Genomic DNA, 20906 nt, shown 5'->3' with positions numbered 1-20906 from the left:
CTTCAGCATAGCCAACGTAGTGTTCGGTGACAATCCTATAAGCCGAGATCCATTCTATCCCGTTGAGGAGGCGCCTTCCTCGCGATACAGAAATGCCGTAACGATATATCATGTTTCCCAGGCTTCGACGTGGGCAAAGAGTACGTGTATGAGCAACAAGGAACATTGCACATTGCAAATCCAGAGCAGCCCTTGCAGTCCGCAGGCGTTGGATTCAGGAGCAAGATCGTCGTACAGCCAAAGGAGCACCACACCATCTTCTCGGTAAGCGCAGCAAGGGGTTTAATGCACTTCTTCGGCTGGTACCGTGTGCACCAACCGACGGCTGCTACAGCATTCTTGTGACAGCGCGCTACATCGTGTCTTGCCGTGAAAATGTTTGGGCGATTTGGAAAAAAGTTTGCTTAGGCCAGCCAATCCACGGCTAACAGAGGGGGTTGAATGCGGGGGCAAACGCTCAGCTGAATGTGTCTCACTGCAGATCGTCGGCTTCGAAGCGGAAACCTTCAACTCGGACAGCATCGACGTCGCTCATCACCAATTCAACTATGTCCGCAATGAAGAAGCGGTCGGCGCACTGCAGCGCCCATTTGCTGCCACGTTCGACGAAGGAAAGGTATTGCCTTTTAAGACATTGCCCAAAGAGATAGAGAAAGACACATGTTTAATGGTAAGATAGGAGGAAAGGTAAACTGGAAAAGCTTGTCTCTGGGCTGCTACTCCAAAACTAAGGTAAAGGGCTAGGGAGAGAAAACGAAAGGTACAGAAGGGCACAGTGACTTGCCTTACTTGAACACACCGTATATATTCAAGGTCGTGTGAATGAATGAAGGATTCGTTTGTTCTTTTTAACAAATTTGGATATATCTCCTTCGCAGCAGCTGTGTACGTTCGAATAACGTTACTGTATGAGATTCTTCAATATCAGTGGAACACCAGTGCAACGTGAAATTTGCAATGTTTCTCGAAGAAATCGATGCTTTCAACACAAACCGCGTGTTCGCCAATGCATCGCAGGTGGAGGAGATCCAAATGGACAAAAACGAACCTCTTTGGGTGAGGAACATGAAGAAAGGTGTCCTGTCTTTGTTTCAATTAGACCTGGTCAAGGGACGCCACAAGAAGCCGGATGACCGGGATTACCACGTCAAGGAGGTGAGTGAGCCGAGAGCATAAAATAAAAAATATGCATTTTGATTAACTGATGTGTGGAAGAAACAGGTCCCCGACCACCAGGCTGTTCCGAAATATCCAAAACAAACTCGAGTGGCTAAGAGATGAAAAAAGGAAACAATACATTAAGGCAGCAAATGAAAATGACTGAAGGATGCAAACTTTCAAGTAGTTGCTGTGAATCGTGCCATACGAGCAGCACAGCAGGAAAAGTAGATGAAAATCAAACCTTGTAGACAACTCAAATTGCAAGGTCATGACAAGTCAGTCAAAACTAGAGCACTGCACTGGCCCAGGCCGTTTAAAGCGTTTTCCGGCGGGCCCGGCCCATGCTTGGCCATGAGGCTACGGGCCGGGCTCGAACTTGAAGCCATGGGCCCCGGGCCGGACTTGGGTCAGCTTCTTAAAGGACCTAACTCGTGTCTTCGAGCACACGCGAACAGGTGCATTGCATGGTTCAAGGCATTCTGTGCCAAGCTGAAGTGACACGTGCAAGGAGCTGGCTCTTAGTATACCTTAGCTAAGAATACAGGAAAACAGATGAAGTTCAATTTTTTTTCCTTTCCACAGAAAACGAAACAATGTTTCCACGGAAAAAATAAATTGCACAAAAAACTGGTCTTCAAACTATTTTCCTGGTACCGCTCTTGCGGCGGCACTATTACAACTCTCGATACTATTATATTACTTTAGTGCTAACGCAAGGGGTGTCTCTTTCTGCTTGTGCGCTTATATTATGCTGTTTGCTCGTGAATTCAACTGTTTGTATATATATATATATATATATATATATATATATATATATATATATATATATATATTCGCATGCTAAGCGACCTCACAGGACCAAATTGAAACGATCAAGGTAAATACATGCGCACTAGCGAAAAAATAACAGCACAAGCAATAGTCAAGATCACTGATGTTCCCATGGGAGGAACGAGATTTCGGTCTTTCATTCGTTATACACTACAGCTAATTGCACCCCCAGAAGGTGAGGCTGACGCATCAAGTGAGGCTGACGCGTCAGGTGAAATCGGGGAGCAAAACAATATATATTTGTTTTTGTTTTTTACTTACAGGCCAGGCCTGTAAGTATTTATAGTGCTAAGCATTTGGCAAATAGAAAGCGCTGATGCCAAAGTCATGAAACACTGCATGACAACTTGCAGAAGTAAGTTGCTCATTGATGAGGCTTAAAGGATTGATCATTTTACAGTAACACGCTCTGGTCGTGCCAGTTTCCGATTCAACCAGTTTATGCACTTTCAATCTTGATTTTCGGGAGCACTCTCATTCGAATGACTTAACGTCCAGCCCGACGTTTTACTATAGCGACGGACATTGTGTTAATACTTTCCGGGTCTCTGAGACGTGAATGCAACGAGAACGAGAGATGTGCCATTGCGTCGCATTCACTTGCGCCGACAGAACCAATCAACGCGGGCTAAAATTGGTACCCGTGAAACCGATCGGTTGATGATACAGCCTTCGAACCACATCCTTTACTTACAATATATTTGGCATGACAATTAGAGTGATACGCCTACATTGCGACTGAATGCATGCCGATACAAGGGTGTCTTGTGTCGACCTCACTAATGCGTAATGTCCGTGCTCACCGATTCACACATTGGGAAGAAACTGCGACTGTCGCGTTGAGTGCAAGTGTGGTATCAAAGAGAGGCCTGCCTTCTGTTGACTGTACCAAATGATATTAAATGTTTATTCAGAATGAAACCAAAAACTGCAATATGTCCCATCTTGCATTTATACAGGACGGACTGCATGGTTCTTGCGACACCCTATACATTGTGCACAAGGAAGACCACGGCCATATTGATGTAACCAAAGTGAAAAACCTCGATAAGTGCGACCCCGGAAATTACGCCACCTACGGACGGCAGAAGGGCACCGTCTGCGTGAAGTGCGAAGCTCAGAGGACCGTGAGTGAACAAAAAAATCTCCACTTAGACCGCCAGATATAGCGTCAATTTCAGCGCACGTCACTCTTGAGCAGTGTCATTGGCCGGTACAGTGAAAAGAGGAATGCCTAGCCCTACACGCTGCATAACGCACACATGTCAAGGGCCACACCACTAACGGAATGAAATACACAATCCATCAACATGTTTTCTGTGCAATGTATTGTTAAAACACTGCAAGAGATTAGTGATGTATCCGAGCTAATTTTGTACGTCTTACTCATGCAGCGAAGTGCAGAAAGGCCAATTATGCAAAGGTTATCATTACAATATATATATATATATATATATATATATATATATATATATATATATATATATATATATATATATATATATATATATATATATCGTTATAATCGGACTAAACTCTACAAAATGTTTGGCGAACGTGTTATTTTCTGCAGCAGTTCCACATTTACATCATTTATTCAAATGTGACGAAATTGTTCTCGAACCTGTGTCAAGACTACAGTAAGCCGTGCAGGATAACTGCTTCACGTTCCCGACGCACTTCCTCCACATGTCGCATATTTGTATATGTATAGTAAAACCCTACGGTTAGGTGCGTTATTTGTGGCCTTCGATAATCTAAGCGGCGCTTTTGATATAACAGAAACAAAGCAAAGCACCGTTGTGGTAATATTCACCCCCGCCAAAGTAGCACCCAAGCTGTGTGAGATTATCAAGCTTAGGCTACGGAACACTATATCACGTTCTCGATGCCTAATTCTTCCCTATTCTCTCGATGTTGTTTCCGTAGTATCAACTGGCGGACACCTCCGAGGTTTATTACCGCCTCAAGGGAACCGCTCAGCGATACGTGATCGAGCACGCCTGGTCAGAGTCGACACAGATGCTCAGGAGTAACAACGAAGGCAAAGAAGTCCGCGTCATCTTCAAGTAAGCATCGTCCCTTATGTTTTCGCTGGCCGATCACATTTACGACACTGCAAGCCACTTTAAGCGAGTAAAACAAGTTTTGGAACCAAGAGAGGACGTTCGACAAGTTGGTACGCAACCATATTGGATCGATCAATCAAAGCTTTATCGTGCGAAGTCAAAAGAAGTTGCGTACAAATTGCAAAGCATAACCGCAACCGCGGTATAATAGATGAAACTAGCAGAGGCTAAAATTACCACAAGCACTATTTCAAAACTGTGGTTCATTCGAAAAAGACAGTAAATATATAATAAACCAAAAAACTCTTAAAGTTTAAAAGGACACTAAAGCTAAACTTCAGGCGGTGATTACATTTCAGATGACACACACAAGGCAGACTCTACTAATGTAGTCAGCAAAGTTACAAAGCGCGACTGTTTATCTGGCAATGCTTTGGACGTTTGTCTCATACAGGCGCCACCATATTTACCGAAATAGAAGTCTCCTGCTGTCTCCCTTGTTGACAATGCTCCATTGCACCATAGTAGGTTTATTACGCGAATTACAGGAAACTACGGTGTACGCTTACAATTACGGCATCATGTTTGCACTTATACTTGGTCATACAAGGGTCGGCCAACCATTACATACAAATTTTCAGAAACATAGCTGCAGCTCTTCGACGATGCAGAACTCTGATGTAATTTTATGTTATTTTCTCATTATGCCTCGAGAAAAACCATCTCGATAAACAAAAGAGATACCGTATTAAACTACTCCGCGTTTGGTTTTTCGCGAGCCGCTACCTTAGAGTAGAAACAAACTAGTCCCAGTTGACTGCTTAGCTGGTAAGTTTATAGGATAGCATAACAGCGAGCAATAAATATTCAAAAACGCGATGTCTAATTCTAGTGAGGCTCATTTTAAACTAAGATGACTGAAATAAAATTTGTATTCGCTTAGTCGCACCTTGGACCTCGAGACAGAAGGCGAGATCACGGAGCAACTCTTACTGCCAAAAGAAATACAAAAAGAGCGCTCATTGGCGCAACAGTTCTCAGTGACACCCGACTTCAAGGACCCGCAAGACCTCAAGCACGTCAACGGGTTCATCACGTACTTCGGCCTCCGCGCCATCAAAGAACACGTAAGGTCACCTTAAAGTGTTATCAATTAAAGCTGCACTGACATTTTTTTTCTTCCTTGCGGTTACTAGAAATACAAGGATGAAGAACCAGTGAAAGTTAAAGAGCGTCGGATGTGGTTGGGTGAGGTGGGAAGAGAGAGATGTCATGCCTCAGTCCGGCTCATACCCCAGATCCGTCGCGGTATAGCCAGTGGTTATAAGGCGTTGCGCTGCTTAGCTCAAGGTCGAGGGTACGATCCCGGCCCGGGTGGTCGCATTTGGATGGGGAGGAAAGCAAAAAATAAAAAGCGTGCACGTAGTTAGATTTGCATGCAATTCAAAGAATCCAGGGTGGTAAAAACTAACTCGGAGTCCAGAACCACGGTACGCCTCATAATCTTATCGTACTTCTGGCACGCAAATTATAAGAATTGAAATATTGTGATGCTCCAGTTACAGGGGCACTTTCAATCACGATCGAGCCCGATCGGGATCTGAATTGTCAATCGCTTTTTTGCAGTTTGCGTGAAGACACCAATCGCAATTGCGAAAATTTGCTCGCGAACAAGCTCGATCGCGATCGAAAGTGCCCCGTGTGAGCGGGGCATAAATTGGGACACAATCGCGCTGCCACATTGCCCTCCCACTGAATTTCTTGGCACCAAAAAAGCGGTATTACTGCCAATACACTGCAAGGTAAGACAGTATATTAACTGATGGGTAACCAAGTCCCCTGATTACATCTCCGAGTTTTCAAAGAAGTAGTCTCAGAAAAAAGTATTCCGTAACCTTTGGTTCTGGCTGTCATATGAGGTCATTAAAAGGAGTAGGAGAAATGGCTGTTGAACCTCACTACATTACTCCATATTTGGGTGGTCAGAATTTATCTGGACCACTGATAGCGCTACTACTTCATCCAAGCCTCCGAAGTCTTAGTTAAAAAGCTAACGAAGATGTTTAGTCATACAGAGCGTTCGCGGGCTTAGGTTGAAAGTAAAAAACGGTACGGTTACTTTGTCTTGCTGGGGGGTGCACCAAGCTTTTGGGTGCTATCGGCAAAAATGTGTGGAACGCCTGTCTGTTTACTTGCATGTGAAAAGTGACTGCCTGTGTCTGCAGGAAGAGTGTTTCATTCGACCCCAACGCCCTACTATGCTGAAAGTTCTACGTCATTTTCCCCCCGTTTCCCTAAATTAAACATGGTCTCTCTCCCCTCCCCCATGTATACTTGTGTTGATAAACGTATAACTGTTCAGTTCACTGCAGCATAGTTTCATCCATGCAAATAAAACGTTGAGAATAATCCGGGTGCATATGTGTTTCCAACATTTGGAAAATATAGGAAATAATTTGAGCATCCCTCAAAGAAAACAAAATAGTACGAACCATGGATTTATCCGTTTCGTCTATTGCGATGTCCGTGTTTTTGTGTTAGCGCTGACCCCTCGTATTTGCTTCCCGTTGCTTGCACGTATTAACGACCTCTCACAACAACAGTTACGCTCGTGCCAATGTCGTAAGCTGTCTCGCGTTGTCTGCAGCTTGTGGTGAGCCTGCAAGCTCTGGCACGACTTGAGTACACCGACGAGGACATCCGGGACATCGACAACGAGTACAGCGGAGCCCTGTTCTTCCTCATCGCCTTTCACTCGTTCTCGACCTTCGAATATGATGAAATCGATGACGTCTACCGGAACCACGTGCTCACCGCGCCGGAAAACAAGGACAGCATGCGGTAATTTTCGTTCCTAAGGACACAAAGCATGCTTTGCTGTGTCAGCGAGGGCAGGAATAATGCGCTAGTGGGGTGGAGAAACAACAGTGGCGAGGTATTGTAACAAGCGTATTCGAGGCCCTAGGAAGCTTCATAAACATAACGCATAGGCAAGCACACCGCTGGCCTATCATGTTGCACGATCGCGTGCTTTTTCTGAGCTCCAAGGTTGGCATGTGAATCTCCCTCCTTATTTTTGTTTACTCCTTGGTTTTAGACATTCACGTTTGCTTCGTGTACTTTTCATGCTCCATAAAGGGACTTCTTCGTTATTGTTTCCTCTGAATTTTTATAACCATAGTTCATTGCTTCCTTGTCAAAAATATACTCTGCAGCAGCCTTTAATTAATAAAATTTTAAACATCTAACATACACTCCATATCGCTCCACGTGGGTTGTGTTGGTGCAGTGCTGGTACTGTGGTGGTGTGGCTCATTGGCTAAATACAAAACACGCCTTCCCAAGAATGAGCAAGCCATAGCTTTGGAGCTAGTATGCGACACGCACTCGAGTACCATTGTGTGCCCCTGTGTCTTTTTTTATGTTTCTTCAGTTCTTATGTTTCTCGATTTTATGTGGCCTGCTAGTTGAGAGGAAACGTTCGCTCGGAACCAACTCCGACGCGGATATTCAAATGAATGTAAAACACAAAAACGCTTTTCTGGGGTAACCCCTTGACAGATTTTAATGAAATTTGTTTCATTTCAGAGAAAAAGCTAAATTCTAGTGACTGTTCGATGCGGAATTTCGATTAATGACTTGAATTTTGTTTAAAGAATTTTCAAAAGTTGAAAGTTCGAAAAAGAAAGAAGCACGATGTTTACAAATCAATAGCTCTGCTTCAAAAGCAGATATCGTGGTTCTGTAAACGGCATCCATTAGATCATTCAAAACGGACAAATTTTAGATGTTAATTTATACCTTCCTTGAATTCGTTACGTCAGGTACAAGGGTTCTGCAAAAGTTGTATTTCCACATCATAAATTTGCTTAGGATTTATGTGTCACATATCAATTTCGACTGCTTTAGATGTACTATTATATGCAATTCACAGAATTCTGATATCATTATTCTTTGCTAAGTTACGGAGTTGTAAACTTGATAGTATCGTTTTCTGGAAATTTTCTATTTTTACCAAACTTAATAAGAAACTGACGACCTAAATCGAAAATTCGAAACGAACATTCACTAAATTTTAACTTTTCTTAATAAATGGAACAAACCTCGTCAAATTTGGTGCAGTAGTTGCTGGGAAAAACGAATGCTCCTTTTACATGTATTTAGATGGGAGCCCCCAAGCTAAAGCTTCCTCTTAAAGTTCATCGCAGCGATACAGCAGTTGTCATCAGTTATAAAGCGTTGCAGTTGTGAATTACAGCGATACAAGAAGTGACAATGCAAAAATAACTTGACACCATGTTTACTGCTTTTTGTGTCATACATATGTCGCGTTTGTTTCACAATTTTTTGTTATTGTTTGTTTGTTTGCTTTTTTTCGTTCCTAAGTTGTGTATAGTGTGGCATAGCAGTTACATAAACAGGAATAAAGTGCCTGAGAAGGGCGCGGCCTTTCGAAACGTTGATCAGCTTTTCTAAGGCTTTTTATCCCCGTTTATGCGGCTTCTATACCACAGTGTGCTATTCCATATGTCGGCCCCCTTACTTATTCGGAAAGTTGTGTATGGCGTCATTTTCATTTCCATGACGTTTCCCTATGTAAACCATTTGTAGATATTTTTACATCTAATTGGTTCACTTCTACTATCTTGTCGGCATGCTTCTTCTTTCTCTCATTTTTGTAAATTTTGTTCCGGTTTAGTCAATGTTGAGATGTGTGTAAGCAGGAGAAAGGTCGGGAGAGGGGAGAAGGGGGGATAAGGACAGTGTTGAGCTTTCTGAGCCTTTACGTCATACCTATAGGCGGAAAGTTTTCGTTTTTCCAGGTCGGGCGAGGGGGCGCATGCTTTTCTAAATGCTCATATAAGGCCGTCACTGCAGTCGCAAAAAAACTCACGAGACCTACAGAAAGTTCAATTTCACAGCCTGAGTCCTCTCACACCACCAATTATCTGGCGTCTCAAGGTGGTGTAATCATCCTTCGTGTAATTGTTTTCTACTTCGCTGTCACTAATACTGCTTCGCCTTTCCGGAGAAACTCCAGCCTCTTTTCTCTTATGTTTTTTTGCTTTGAGTCCACGTATTAGCGTTGCTGCGCATGACTGCTATTTATTCTAATTATGAGTGAATCCGGCTTGGCCTCATTTCGTTTACTGAGTGATATATATATAATACATATTCGGGACCTCCGCATGCAAGTAGCGATGTTTCCATCCCTTCGAAGCTATTAGACGAGTTCTTATTTTATTTTTTTCGTGACTCGTTACCATTGCTTACTGGAAAGCGATGCAAAGTCGCATATTATTCACGTGCGTTTCGCGCACCGTTGATAAAAGACTTCGCCGAAGGGGTCACTGATGCCTGCAGGTTTCTTTTAGCGTGAGAAAAGAGCGCAAAGCAATTTGAAACGAGCTGAACATAAAGCAACACATTCATTCTCTAGGCATAGGCATTCCATGCCATTAGAAATAATTGTTAGTTGGCTACCTCCTTCTCTTTAAAAAATTTATTAAACATTGTCCTGTGTATATATTTAGATATATTGTGTTTGTGCATAGTGTTTACAAAGCACGTATCACATGCTGGCAGTTTTCCTGCTGATCGCTTCCAAGAGGTACTCGAAACTTCATTCAGTGCGGTCGCATAGGTGCGCTTTCCGGGCTCTTTAGGAACAGCGGCGTCGCCCATTAGAGTTTGCTTAACAACTTCCCTTGTCGGTTTGAGACGCAGGAAATTAGATGCGTACTCTGTTTCCAAACCAATTAGTTGTGGCGCGCAGGACGTCTTCTTCGCGTTCGATGGTGTGCTTGCAGCCTTTGGACCCAAGACAAATATCTTAATCCTTCTCTGAGCAGCTGTCCGTTCAGGACATCGGCCGTAATTTGCTGGATCGTCGCCGCCTCAGTTAGCAGACACAAAATTTTCTTTCTTTGCGCACGTCATGCAGTTATGAGGCCCCTCCCACAGCTCTTAGATCTCTGTTACCCACGACAGTACTTGGCTACATGTCGGAAGCACTCGCACTTAAAACAGTGAGGTGGTGTCTCCGTGTGGCCGACAAGCTCGTGTCTGGTAAAAGCGAGGTTAATCTTCTCCAGGCGTTCAGAGTTTGGAGCGAATGTGAGAACCACAGGTTCGGTGCGCCTTGACTCACATTCCGATGATAGCGAGGCGGAAATCAACGCGACTGGTGTTGGATATCAGGGGCCATACAATTCATCGTGCAACTAATCTTCGTTTCCTGGACGTCAGCATCGACACCAAGCTACTCTGGCGCCGCGCGGTTAAAAGCGTTGTGGCTGCATCAGTGCAAAGACTTAACGCACTTCGTCGAATGGCCGGTGTACACTGGGGAAACAAGCCTATGCCCATGCTTAAGCTGAACGCTGCACTGATAACAAGCCGCATTCTCTATCAGCTGCCGCTGATATCACTATCATCGAGTCAGTTCGAACGCTATTCGAGGCAGTACACAGAAAGGGACATCCTTGGCGAAGGAAGTTCTTCGGGTGGCCGCAAACAAGATGGTTACTAATGGAGCAGACTCCCTTCCACTCTGCCTTTTTGGCATCTCAGGCCTTGTTGACGCAGCTATTAAGGTGGCCTAGTCCACCGCAGGCACAGCCCTTCTCAGGCGGCTAAGAGCAAGAACTCGCTCCCATTTCCATGCGGCGCTGACATCCTTCCAATTTTTAGGATTGGAATGGCCTAAACGGAGTTGCCTCAACCCGCCATGGTATTGTCCAGGCTATGCCTGCAGCGTCAGTGTACCCCAGCTAGCGGCGAAACCCACCATTCCAACTGTCGAGGCAAAGTTTATAGTACTGGGTCACATGAGCACAGCGTGTTAAAGCCACTTACATGGGTACACAGACGGGTCGGTGTGCGCATAAACAGACAGTTGCGCAGCAGCATTCCGCGCACCCTTCCTTGATGTGTCATGCTCTGACCGTCTGGATCGCGCAGTTCCGTCTAGAACAGTAGAAAGCGCCGCAATTACCGCGGCTCTGCGAAAACTACGAGCCTATTCTGCACGAGATGTCGTGTTGCGGACAGACTCAAAGTCAGAGTTAGAGCAATTGCATCATGGTGTACCTCGAGAGAAGTTTACAAAGCAATGTCTGGCACTGATTGCTAATGAGCAAAACATTTAACGTAAAATTTCAATGACTCCATCCCACGCAGGAATTGAAGGGAACGAAAAAGCTGACGCTCTTGCACGCCAAGCGCTGACTTGTGTCCCAAAGGTGAGAGGGCCAAAGATTTTTCAGAACTCTAAGGATGCAATCCGCAATCATTTTAGGGTGATTCACAAGACTCCACACAAAGCCTGTGTGATACATGGACTTGCTTGCGAGGAAGCGAAACTGGCCTACCGCATGAGAACCGACTCCGAGTACACCCCAGTTTGGTTATTCAAGACTGGAAGTTGCGCTTCCCCGCTCTCTGCCTTCTCTGGTGATATCGGCGACAGTGAACATTTCATTTGGTTATGCCTGCAGTTCCACACAAAAAGAAAAATGACGGTTGACAGCCTGCAAAAGAGTGGTCTTTGGAACAGGACCTTAGGAGGCATCGTTTTCCCCGGGAGGCCCGTGGCAATCAGGAAGAGAGTGCAACAACTACTGATTGCTTTCCTGCGAGACACGTGTCTCGTCGACACCTGGTGACACACCGTTGATCTTAACTTATAGGCGGAACAATTGCTGGCAATGTATGCCAGGTTAACCCCGCCTGCTGGAACACCGCCGCCACCACATGCATGGTGGTTCCAGTGGAAAAAAATTTTTTTAATGTTCAAGTAAAAAAAAAACACGAGTGAGGTAGTCGCCGCTGGTGCATTTAATGCGCTTGTCCTCCTGTTGCCAGAATTTCCAGAAATAACGCGAAATCATGAAATAATAGCCGTGCACGTCCGCGCCAACAGTGCTGCAGTAAACTTTTGGCCACAGAGCTTTAAGTGTAAAGGTGAATTCAAGTGAAAAGAAAGCTCAAATGATGTAGTTGACAGAACTCTGTTAATAACACTCTGGGGGGATGCGGGGGGGGGGGGGGAAGGTTCTGGTCTCCCTCTTCGTAGTTGCCGCCTATGGTCAGACCTTTAGGCAACTGCGTATTAGTTGTCTGAATAAATATGAAATAAATAAAACACGAAGATGAACAAAAATGCGCACTCCTCGCACAATAGGTGGCCGACCTATTGAACAGTGGTTCTCTGCGCATTCTTCTTTAAACACGTTGCCCTGCATGCAACATTTCTGCTACCTAGAATCCCGTCACTTCCCGTCGTGTTTTTGTCGTAAAGACGTTTCTCAGGGCTCAGGTTCACCCTGCTCATAATAAATGTCGACGTCAATGCAATTAGCATTGAAGCAATGTAGCAACACACTTTATTACTGAATTCTTCATTTCCGTGAAGCCCTCTTCATCAATTGCTTGTTACCGAAATTATCACTTCTTTCTACCTCAACGCTCCTCACTCAATGCATGGTCTGTTCCTATTTTGTTCACTTGCACTCTCCATGCTCAACTACTTTTGATGCCAACTTCTTTACTTTTTGAGTCCTGTTCTGCTGGTCTATTTGGGGATCTATCCAGTGACAGATACCCAATGGCCCAGGCTGTCTATTCGGGCATTCTTTATTATACCAATCTAACTCGTCAGTCAGTCAGTCAAGAACTTCAGTCAAGAACTTTTCTTACCGGCACTAACACAACTTTCGTGTACTTAACCGCTTACTAGCTTCTGGCTATGGGTCTAGAAAATTTCTGTGTATTTCTTCTGTGATGCAAAAAGAAAGACTAAATTGAATGGAATTGAAATACATAGTTGCCCATACCAGCGGCCATACCAGTGGCTCAAGTTGACGGGAAAAGGTTAGACACACCGAAAAGTGCGCGAACTTCTCAAAGAATGCTAACCGCATGAATATAGGATACGTTAAACTGTTGCTCCGATGTGCTCGGCAGGCACGTGTTCCTGGATCTTCTCGGAGCCACCGGAGGGAATCCTCACGTGGCCTACGGTCTGAGCCTGATCAAAAGCGGAGAGCTGAGCAACTTGGACGCCCATCATTTCTACCACAAGATACAGATAAACCTGAAGGAAGCCAGCACTGCCATGATTCACGAAATCAGCGTGAGTGACCATTTTTGACAGACGCAGCACAGACGACGGTCTCGCTGATGCTTGGTCTCACTCAGCAGGCTGCCCTGCTGTGCCAGAATTTTCGTAAAGCATTTGGGAGCTGTGATATATTAAGTGCAGAAATAGAGCAGCACATCTGTGACTGGTGAATGGCGAAGCTTTTCACCTCTTCAGAAAGTAACAGTGGTACCACAAAGAAGTGCTTATGGGGGACTTTGCCGCTGAGAGTGGTACCTAACCCCTTTAATCACATATTGTAATCAAAGGTTCTTAATGTCTCCATATTTATATATTTTGCATAGAAATGCAGCACATGTTCTGCAGAAAAAAAGGTGGGACCTGTCGCATTAATAGCTAAGCCAATTCAAGCACGCCTCTATAATAATAAACATGATTTGATTAAGAATATTGTCTTCTTACAGGTGAGACATTACATCCGGAAAATAACGACAATGTTTGTTAGAAGCAACCGCACCAGATATTATCAAGCTGATTAATTTCTTAAGCAAGAAAGAACACAAAATAACACCAGTGATGCATAGACACTTGTCCAACCTACTGTTGCACCTTATAATTACCTTTCTTCTGCATTACTTTGTGCACTGAAGTAAGTTATGACGTTGTTTTCGTTTAGCAGATGGCTACGTTTACGTTCAGTGCCATATTCGAGAACCTTATCTGACCCTCTATAGTGAGAACGTTCAAAAGTATGTTGCATGCCCATACGGAGGCACCATGACGGCAAATTGATAGGTGAGGAGAGATATCCCTCGCTTCGCACTTTCTGCTACACGGCAGAAAACTTCAAACAGGGCCAGTAAGTGAAATCCTGACAATTTCATGCCAGCTCTTCAACTATTAACGAAAATTCTACTACATCACCTATCTTGCGCGCTTCACTCTGGAAAACTGATGGTAGCGCTAAAAAGGACGAACACACGGTGAAAAGACGACACGACGACGAGGAAACGCTACTGACAACGGGTGTTGTGCATGTGTTGTTGCTCATGTGTTGTGATTCTCTTAAATATTGAACCCTTTTAAAAAAAAAACAGTTCTCAGCAGCGTTTCCTCGTCGTCGTGTCGTCTTTTCGCCGTGTGTTCGTCCTTTTTAGCGCTACCATCAGTTATAAAGAATGTATCACCAACTAGCCCAGAACCAAGTTTTATTGGAGTTTTATTTTCACTCTGGAAGGAATTCTAAAATGATGGCGACAAAATAGAAAATGTGTTGACGAAGCCAGCTTACAATGAATCAGCATGAAACTTACGCCTTGTCGGCTGACCCTCTTAATGAGTGTTACTGTGACTGTAATGTTATCTTAAAAAGAATACTCACATTGGTCACTATCGTCCAGGATATATTCCAAAGCAGGCTTCTTGACTGTGAGCGATTGAGATTACGCCCGCATTTTTTACGAAGCCTCGGCCAAACACTGCCAAAGAAAAAAAAATTGTAGGTATTCACAATAAGCACCAGGTGACTTAACTCAAATTTACTTGAATAGTTTTATGAAGCCACTGTGGCGAAATTAAAAAACGAACACAAAGAATAAAAGACCGGACACCACAAGGCCGGACACCACAGACATCCGTGGTGTCCGCCCTTGTGTTCTTTGCGTTCATTTTCATTTGAGTGACAATGACTCCATCAAGCGTTTGCCCGACTAGCTCAAGAACAAGTTAGCTTAGGTTACCTTTCTCGGATGGCATTTTGCTAGAAGTTGAAGTGTATCAAAAGCATTGACTTCATTTACATCACTATCTTTCATCGTTCCTGGCGCTGCTCTTGCCTGCAACAAGCGTGTGAGTTAAAAGGGCGCTAGAGAAAAACACTCAGCTAGTTTTCATTGATAAATAACTCCTTCGAAATCCTATTTTCTTTTCATTCTAGGTAATAAGTTGATCATGAGAAAATAAAATTGTAATCACAGTTCAATTTTATTTTAATTTCGAGACAACGCTTAATAGCCGTTAACATCATTGTGACATAACGTATTCTAAATAATATCATGTTTGGACCGTTCTGGCTTAGTAGATATATAGAATAGAATTTATTGACAGGAAAGACAGAGAAGTCGACCTGAGCACTAGTCTGCCACTCTGCACTGGGGAAGAAGGAAGGGGAGTGAAAGTAATGGGATGGATGATGATGATGATGATGAGAAGTGGTCAGCGCTCATGTATATGAGACAGTTGCCTTGCTAGAGCCGCTCGTCGAGCTTGGTGTCCTGCAGGAACTTCTGGCTTAGTAAAAGTTCTTGAAGCATGCTAAGCTCTTTCTTTGTTTGTTAAACACAACACAAACTAACTTCATCTATAAAAGTTTAACTAGACGAGAACAGATACCATAAACATTAGTCACGTCATGGTGAGCAGCTGTGAGAACTTCAGCGTGCTCCAGCCAGCATTCTTTCGCTTTTTGTACTTTAGCGGTTTTTTTTTTTCGCCTTTCTTAAGTTACGAAGCCTATTTTCACGACCAGTACTAACAAACTTTATAAAAGAAATAAGCAAACGGGAATCATTGCCCTAGGTTGGGAGCACCACCAGTCCAGGAATCCGTGGGTTCAGGCCATTCGCCCAGGGTGGGCTTCTTCTTTAGTTCTTCAAAAGCGCGTTACTAATACAGTGCAAATAATTTTAGTCGTCAGTGTCCCTTTATTATCCAGCGTCCATTCATACCACTGGCCTCACGCCTAGCGACCGTATCCCCCCCGAGACCCGTCGTTTCCTGATTTTTCGCCTTATTCCAGGATTCGTGCAAGTCTGAGGCCGTCAAGAGCCACCGCAGGACCTGGTCTTCCTGCAAGCTCGCCGCCAGCGCTATCGCCGGCGGCTCCGGCTGCCAGCACGCTAAAGAAGACCACGAGGAGGACAAAGGCACCTGCAGCCCTGAGATCGTCTCGCGCTTCTTTAACGTGAGCCTCCCGCAATACCTAAAGCACTCGCACTTCGAGTAAACACAGCTGACGCACTCGGTCGCGACGTAGCACTAAGTTTGTAACTGTAGAATTGCGAGCCAGATGGCGTTCAACGTGAATGACAGTGCGGTGAAGGAACAATGTTTGGCACGTTTACAGCGATAACAAAATAACAATGCACATCATGAAGATAAGACTGTCGCTAACATCAAGTGGTTTTACTAGCACACCGGCAGTACCGGTCAAGAGCAATACAGCCTGTGTGTTAGCAAACGTGTTCTTCAGCGTCCGTCCAGCCTGCTTCATGTTGCGCGTTTCCGCTTGTTTCAGCGCTGTAAATGAGTCGAAATACCCAAAGCGACTAAACCTGCCCGTTTGCGTCTTACAATAAATATGTGATTACGGCTAGTTCCCTCATTTCGTAAGTACAGGCACGGTAGATTTCAAAGAACATAGCGGTATTTTACAAACCCAAACACAGGCGTGATAGAAATATATACCTAGCTGACATGTGCCACGCAACATGTGTATCTGTCCATGCTTTAAGTGTCCTTCCTTTGTCCGTGTTTTCTTGAACGCTGCTCGGCCTACTTATCCGTCTTAACTTAGTAAAGAAACAAATGTCTTGCTGTACCGGCAAATAGCATTTCTACTAATCATTTATTTCTATTGTAGTACTCAGTGACACCAGGAGACGTCGGACACGAGACGGAGCACCAGAGCACAGTGTTCTTGAGCGTGGCGGGAAACCTGGGCACACGCAAGGCCATCGAGTACCTGGAGCGCTTCATACGTCCCAGATGGCACGCCAGCGAGCAAAAGAGAATGGCCGCCCTGTGGGCCCTCAGGCAGGCAGCCAAGCGCCAACCCGAACTGGTAAGCAGCTTAAGTTGGATTTACATAGGACTGGACATATCACTGATTATGTCCACGGATGAGCATGACGTGGCTCAGAGCCGTGAAATCATGCCGCAGGAAAGGACGTCGCAGACATATGACGCTGTCGGCGAGATTCCTTGCCGCTCAGCCCCGCTGCCGCTCGTCTGCACCGTAACTGAGCCAGTCTGCCCCATCGTCTGAATCCCGCTTAAGCTACACCGCGGAATGTCAACAACTATCCCTGCTTTCTTGTTTAATAGCTAAAGTGCAGCATTCCCAGAAGTAAGATTCAAATGTTTATTCAAAAAAGAAAATAAACACATCAATACCGAAATTCAAATTTGCTCAAATACCAAGTGAACCTTTCACATAGATTCGAACGGGAATTTTTTCCCTCTGGCATATGTTAAATCGCCCAGTTTTTAAGCACATTACTTGCGGTTGGTGTCATTGACAGCTTGCTATACATCTGTGCAGTGTATTGACATTGATTCAGCCAGCACTTAGAGCTAGAGCTTCAGTACCGTGACAGCCACCCATCAGAGAGCATCCTTGAACAGTGCACCGCACGGTACAGTTTCCCGACACTTTAATAAGGCAGTGGGAGTGTCAATTATCCGGCACGTCCGCCAGTGCCGTGTCAAACCGTGCACCTGCGAAAGCCGTGAATGTAGTCGCATGCGCATAGAAAGTCCTGTTGACCGAATATCGTGTGCTAGGTCATTCCAGTCAACACGGCATAGATCTGCTGGTTATATGATTATCCGCCGTTTGTACACGTTTATATATATGATGCTTAGGAGATGGCGTCTTTAATTGGCGCTGGCTAATTCTTTCGCATGGAGATGCTCGAATAATAAAGTCCATAAACTGATGAAGAAGCTTACATAAAATCTTCCTCAAATTCAAAGTTAACTAATAGGAGTACGTCATGAACTCATTCTTAGATTCATGTCAGACCAACTAGAAAGCGAGGACATAAGAAAAGAATACAGAAACACAAAGTTCATACAATTCCAGTCGCATAACTACACTAAAGTCAGGGCATATAATAAAACAGGAATTAGGTTCACAAGAATTAAGGCACACGTATACAGGCACAGAATTCACGAAAGCTCAACCAACATAAGTACGTACAGTGAACTTGCCTTATATAAATGCTCTGCTCAATATTTTACAAGAATGTCGCTCGTCCGGAGATATTTGGAGCGCCATTAACGCGCGTCTTTGCAATAAGTGTGTTGTTCATGGACATAGGTCGTTGTAACCATTGTGCACGTTGAAGACCATGTAACGCCTTTCTGTTTGCGTTGAAAACGGATAAGCTGCATAGGCTTAAAAAGCCTACCTGAACAGCCGAGCAACGACGGTAGGACATGTGTATTTCTGTAGCTGAGCTCCACAACCCGGCGCGGGCCATCGTGTCTGTCGACGCTCCCGTTAGTTTATTAACCTCTTGGAGAGCGGTACGTACCGATGTCAGTATGTACTGACGTAAAAAGACAGCTCGCATTTTCACATCTTCCATAAAGAGCGCGAAGCTACCACTACAGCTTGGAGTACCTTAACACTTCGGAAAGTTTGCAATATACAATTAAAGTGGAGTCATATTGGTTGTACTTCGTACCTACATGTGGCGGACACTGGTATTGCACCATATGTACGTTGTATTTGCTTCCAGCGATGCTTGGGTACCTGCACCACGGCTGAAACAGTTATCCGTCGGTGTACGCCTTACAATCTACGCTTGCCAATACCAGGAGTCAAAACGCGAAGGATACAAGAAAGTCACGCGACGTGACTCCCGTGTCACCGATGTGGCAGACTGGTCGATACTCCAACTTCAACAAAATGGCTACTCGGTGCTATATAAAGTTGGGCGCGCGCTCGTTCGTTAATCTGCCCGTGCCCTACGTCTTGCGTGCGCGCTGCAGGTCCTTCGCATCATTGTTTACACGTTTATCGCCTTCCTGTGAAACTTTTCAGGCTCGCTCTGCCGCCATGCCCGTGTTGCACAACACCAGCGAGCCGAGCGAGATACGCATCGCCGCCTTCCTCGTGGTTCTGGAGACCGACCCCGAGCTGTACGTCCTGCGCCACATTGGGCTCGAGATGGTCACCGAACCCAGCGACCAGGTCGTGGCATTTGTCACCAGCGCGTTCCGTTCCCTGGCCGAGTCCGAGTACCCTTGCCACCGAGAAATGTGAGTCGCACACCACATCACGGGTTCGAGTTAACGTGTGCTGTTTGCTGTGTGTTCTTCAACTCATTTCACGGTGGCTTATGTACAAGTGTCAGTGATTGGAACAATTGCGCGCATTCATGCGGTGCCTCCCAAACAGATCAGACACGTTGTAGGATTGGGAAGTAGGCACACCAAGCGCTTGCTTCCTCCCTTGATGCGACACCTTCTAGACGCTGGAAATGTGATCGCCAAGTCGCTACAATCATAGGGGTCATAATCACATTGGTAATCACAGGAAGTAAGAAAAGGCTATTGTAGGACACTGAAAGTTACAGAAGGAGTGGAAACCGCCGTTACTCTTAAGCGCGAACTTCTAGAGAACAAAATAACAAGGAAAGGCTTCAAGTTCCCGCATTCGTATGGGTGTTTCAGTCTTCACAATAAGATTTTAAGCGAACTGATTACGTGACTCACCACTTAGAGTTTAGGTATGTGCTTCAAAATTTTTGAGGCAGATTTTTTTTAATTTGGCGAACTTGATGCTAATGCCACCAGAGGTATATTGAACATGGCAGCGTGAGGTCCACCATTATTTAACCTAGGTGCGTCTTTCAAAAGAGGCACAGATCTGATGGCATGTTCGGCGAAGAGTGGTCACGGAGCAAAATGATAAAAAAAACACTGATGGCCTTATTTCTAGTTCTAATTCTCACTTTAATTCTGGACTTAACTTTATGCTTTGCTGGTTATCATGTGGTAAATCAGACAGTGGACAGCGTTCTTATTCAAGTATTCCCCATAATGATGTGAACCTTTACATTTCTTTTTAATCCCGATTTTCTATAGCTTCCATATTATGCGTCCTCTCCGATTTCCTTACTTTCCTTTCTTTATTACTCCACTTTCCTATTATCCACCTTTTTTGTCCAGGAATGAAACAAGCTATTGCAGAACCCTCCGGGAATAGTAACGTATTTAGTGTTTTCTGCAAGAATGAGCTGATCTTCCGCCTTCTTACGCAGCTCTCAGCACTTGCGCTACGTGCTGCCTTTGTGGGACAACCACTCGCGGTTCAGAGAGTCCATCGACGGATCCTCATCCCAGATGTTCATCTCTTCCGGCTACAACCGTAAGCACCACTCGGTCCCTTACTTTCGCCTACACGACCTCTACACCTTGTTTATGTACTTCTTCACATATGTGGCCTCTGAGATTGCAACGGCGTGCATGCGAGGCTCTATACTCTTGGCCACAGTACTGCTGAAACCTTGACACTCATGTCCGTTCAAGACTAGAGTACCAGGCCAGCTGGAAGAGATGCACTAATTACAGCGCAAAATGAGTCGTAAACGAATAAATGTGGTAGCAATGTTGTCATCCCTAGTTTTTCGTTTTTTCTTGCCCCTGTCCTTTTGCGCTATAATTCATAAACCACTTCTATTCACAAAAGGTTTACACGAAGCTGAAGACTTGAAATAATCAGGACTGATCAAACACTTGACGTCTTTGAAGCCACTGTTTCGAAGAGTAAATTCATCTTCGTCAGGGCAAAATCCGTGCAACAATTGTGGCGGTCAAGAGTTGTCAGGGAAACAGTTGTCAGGGAAACAGTTGTCAGCGAAACAGTTGTCAGGGAAACAGTTGATGCCCAGACGAAGATAACGGTCCTTGTCGAAACGTTGGATCTAAATACATCGCTTGATCGACCACAC

The 20906-nt window shown here is 44.7% G+C and overlaps 1 protein-coding gene and 1 long non-coding RNA gene across 3 annotated transcripts in view; one reads left to right on the top strand and one right to left on the bottom strand.

The window, feature by feature from the left end:
• LOC140214012 (uncharacterized) overlaps nt 1-20906 on the bottom strand; it is a 185075-nt gene that overhangs the window by 144947 nt on the left and 19222 nt on the right. For both annotated transcript variants that reach the window (XR_011890897.1, XR_011890898.1), the window contains exon 2: nt 14546-14642. This is a non-coding gene — a long non-coding RNA (uncharacterized lncRNA). The remainder of the gene's footprint in view (nt 1-14545; nt 14643-20906) is intronic.
• Nucleotides 1-20906, top strand: part of LOC126539456 (vitellogenin-6-like) — a 39597-nt gene that overhangs the window by 2641 nt on the left and 16050 nt on the right. Inside the window, exons 2-13 of the mRNA XM_050186303.3 lie at nt 122-264; nt 482-616; nt 1018-1155; nt 2952-3119; nt 3922-4061; nt 5005-5188; nt 6709-6902; nt 13029-13197; nt 15962-16126; nt 16805-17005; nt 18995-19212; nt 20217-20323. Of these exons, the coding sequence (XP_050042260.1) occupies nt 122-264; nt 482-616; nt 1018-1155; nt 2952-3119; nt 3922-4061; nt 5005-5188; nt 6709-6902; nt 13029-13197; nt 15962-16126; nt 16805-17005; nt 18995-19212; nt 20217-20323 (1962 nt within the window). The remainder of the gene's footprint in view (nt 1-121; nt 265-481; nt 617-1017; nt 1156-2951; nt 3120-3921; nt 4062-5004; nt 5189-6708; nt 6903-13028; nt 13198-15961; nt 16127-16804; nt 17006-18994; nt 19213-20216; nt 20324-20906) is intronic.

The sequence above is a fragment of the Dermacentor andersoni genome, chromosome 11 (genome assembly GCF_023375885.2).
Source record: "Dermacentor andersoni chromosome 11, qqDerAnde1_hic_scaffold, whole genome shotgun sequence".
Lineage (NCBI taxonomy): Eukaryota > Metazoa > Arthropoda > Arachnida > Ixodida > Ixodidae > Dermacentor > Dermacentor andersoni.
Note: the sequence above shows the minus strand (reverse complement) of the source record. Positions and strands in the feature narration are given on the sequence as shown.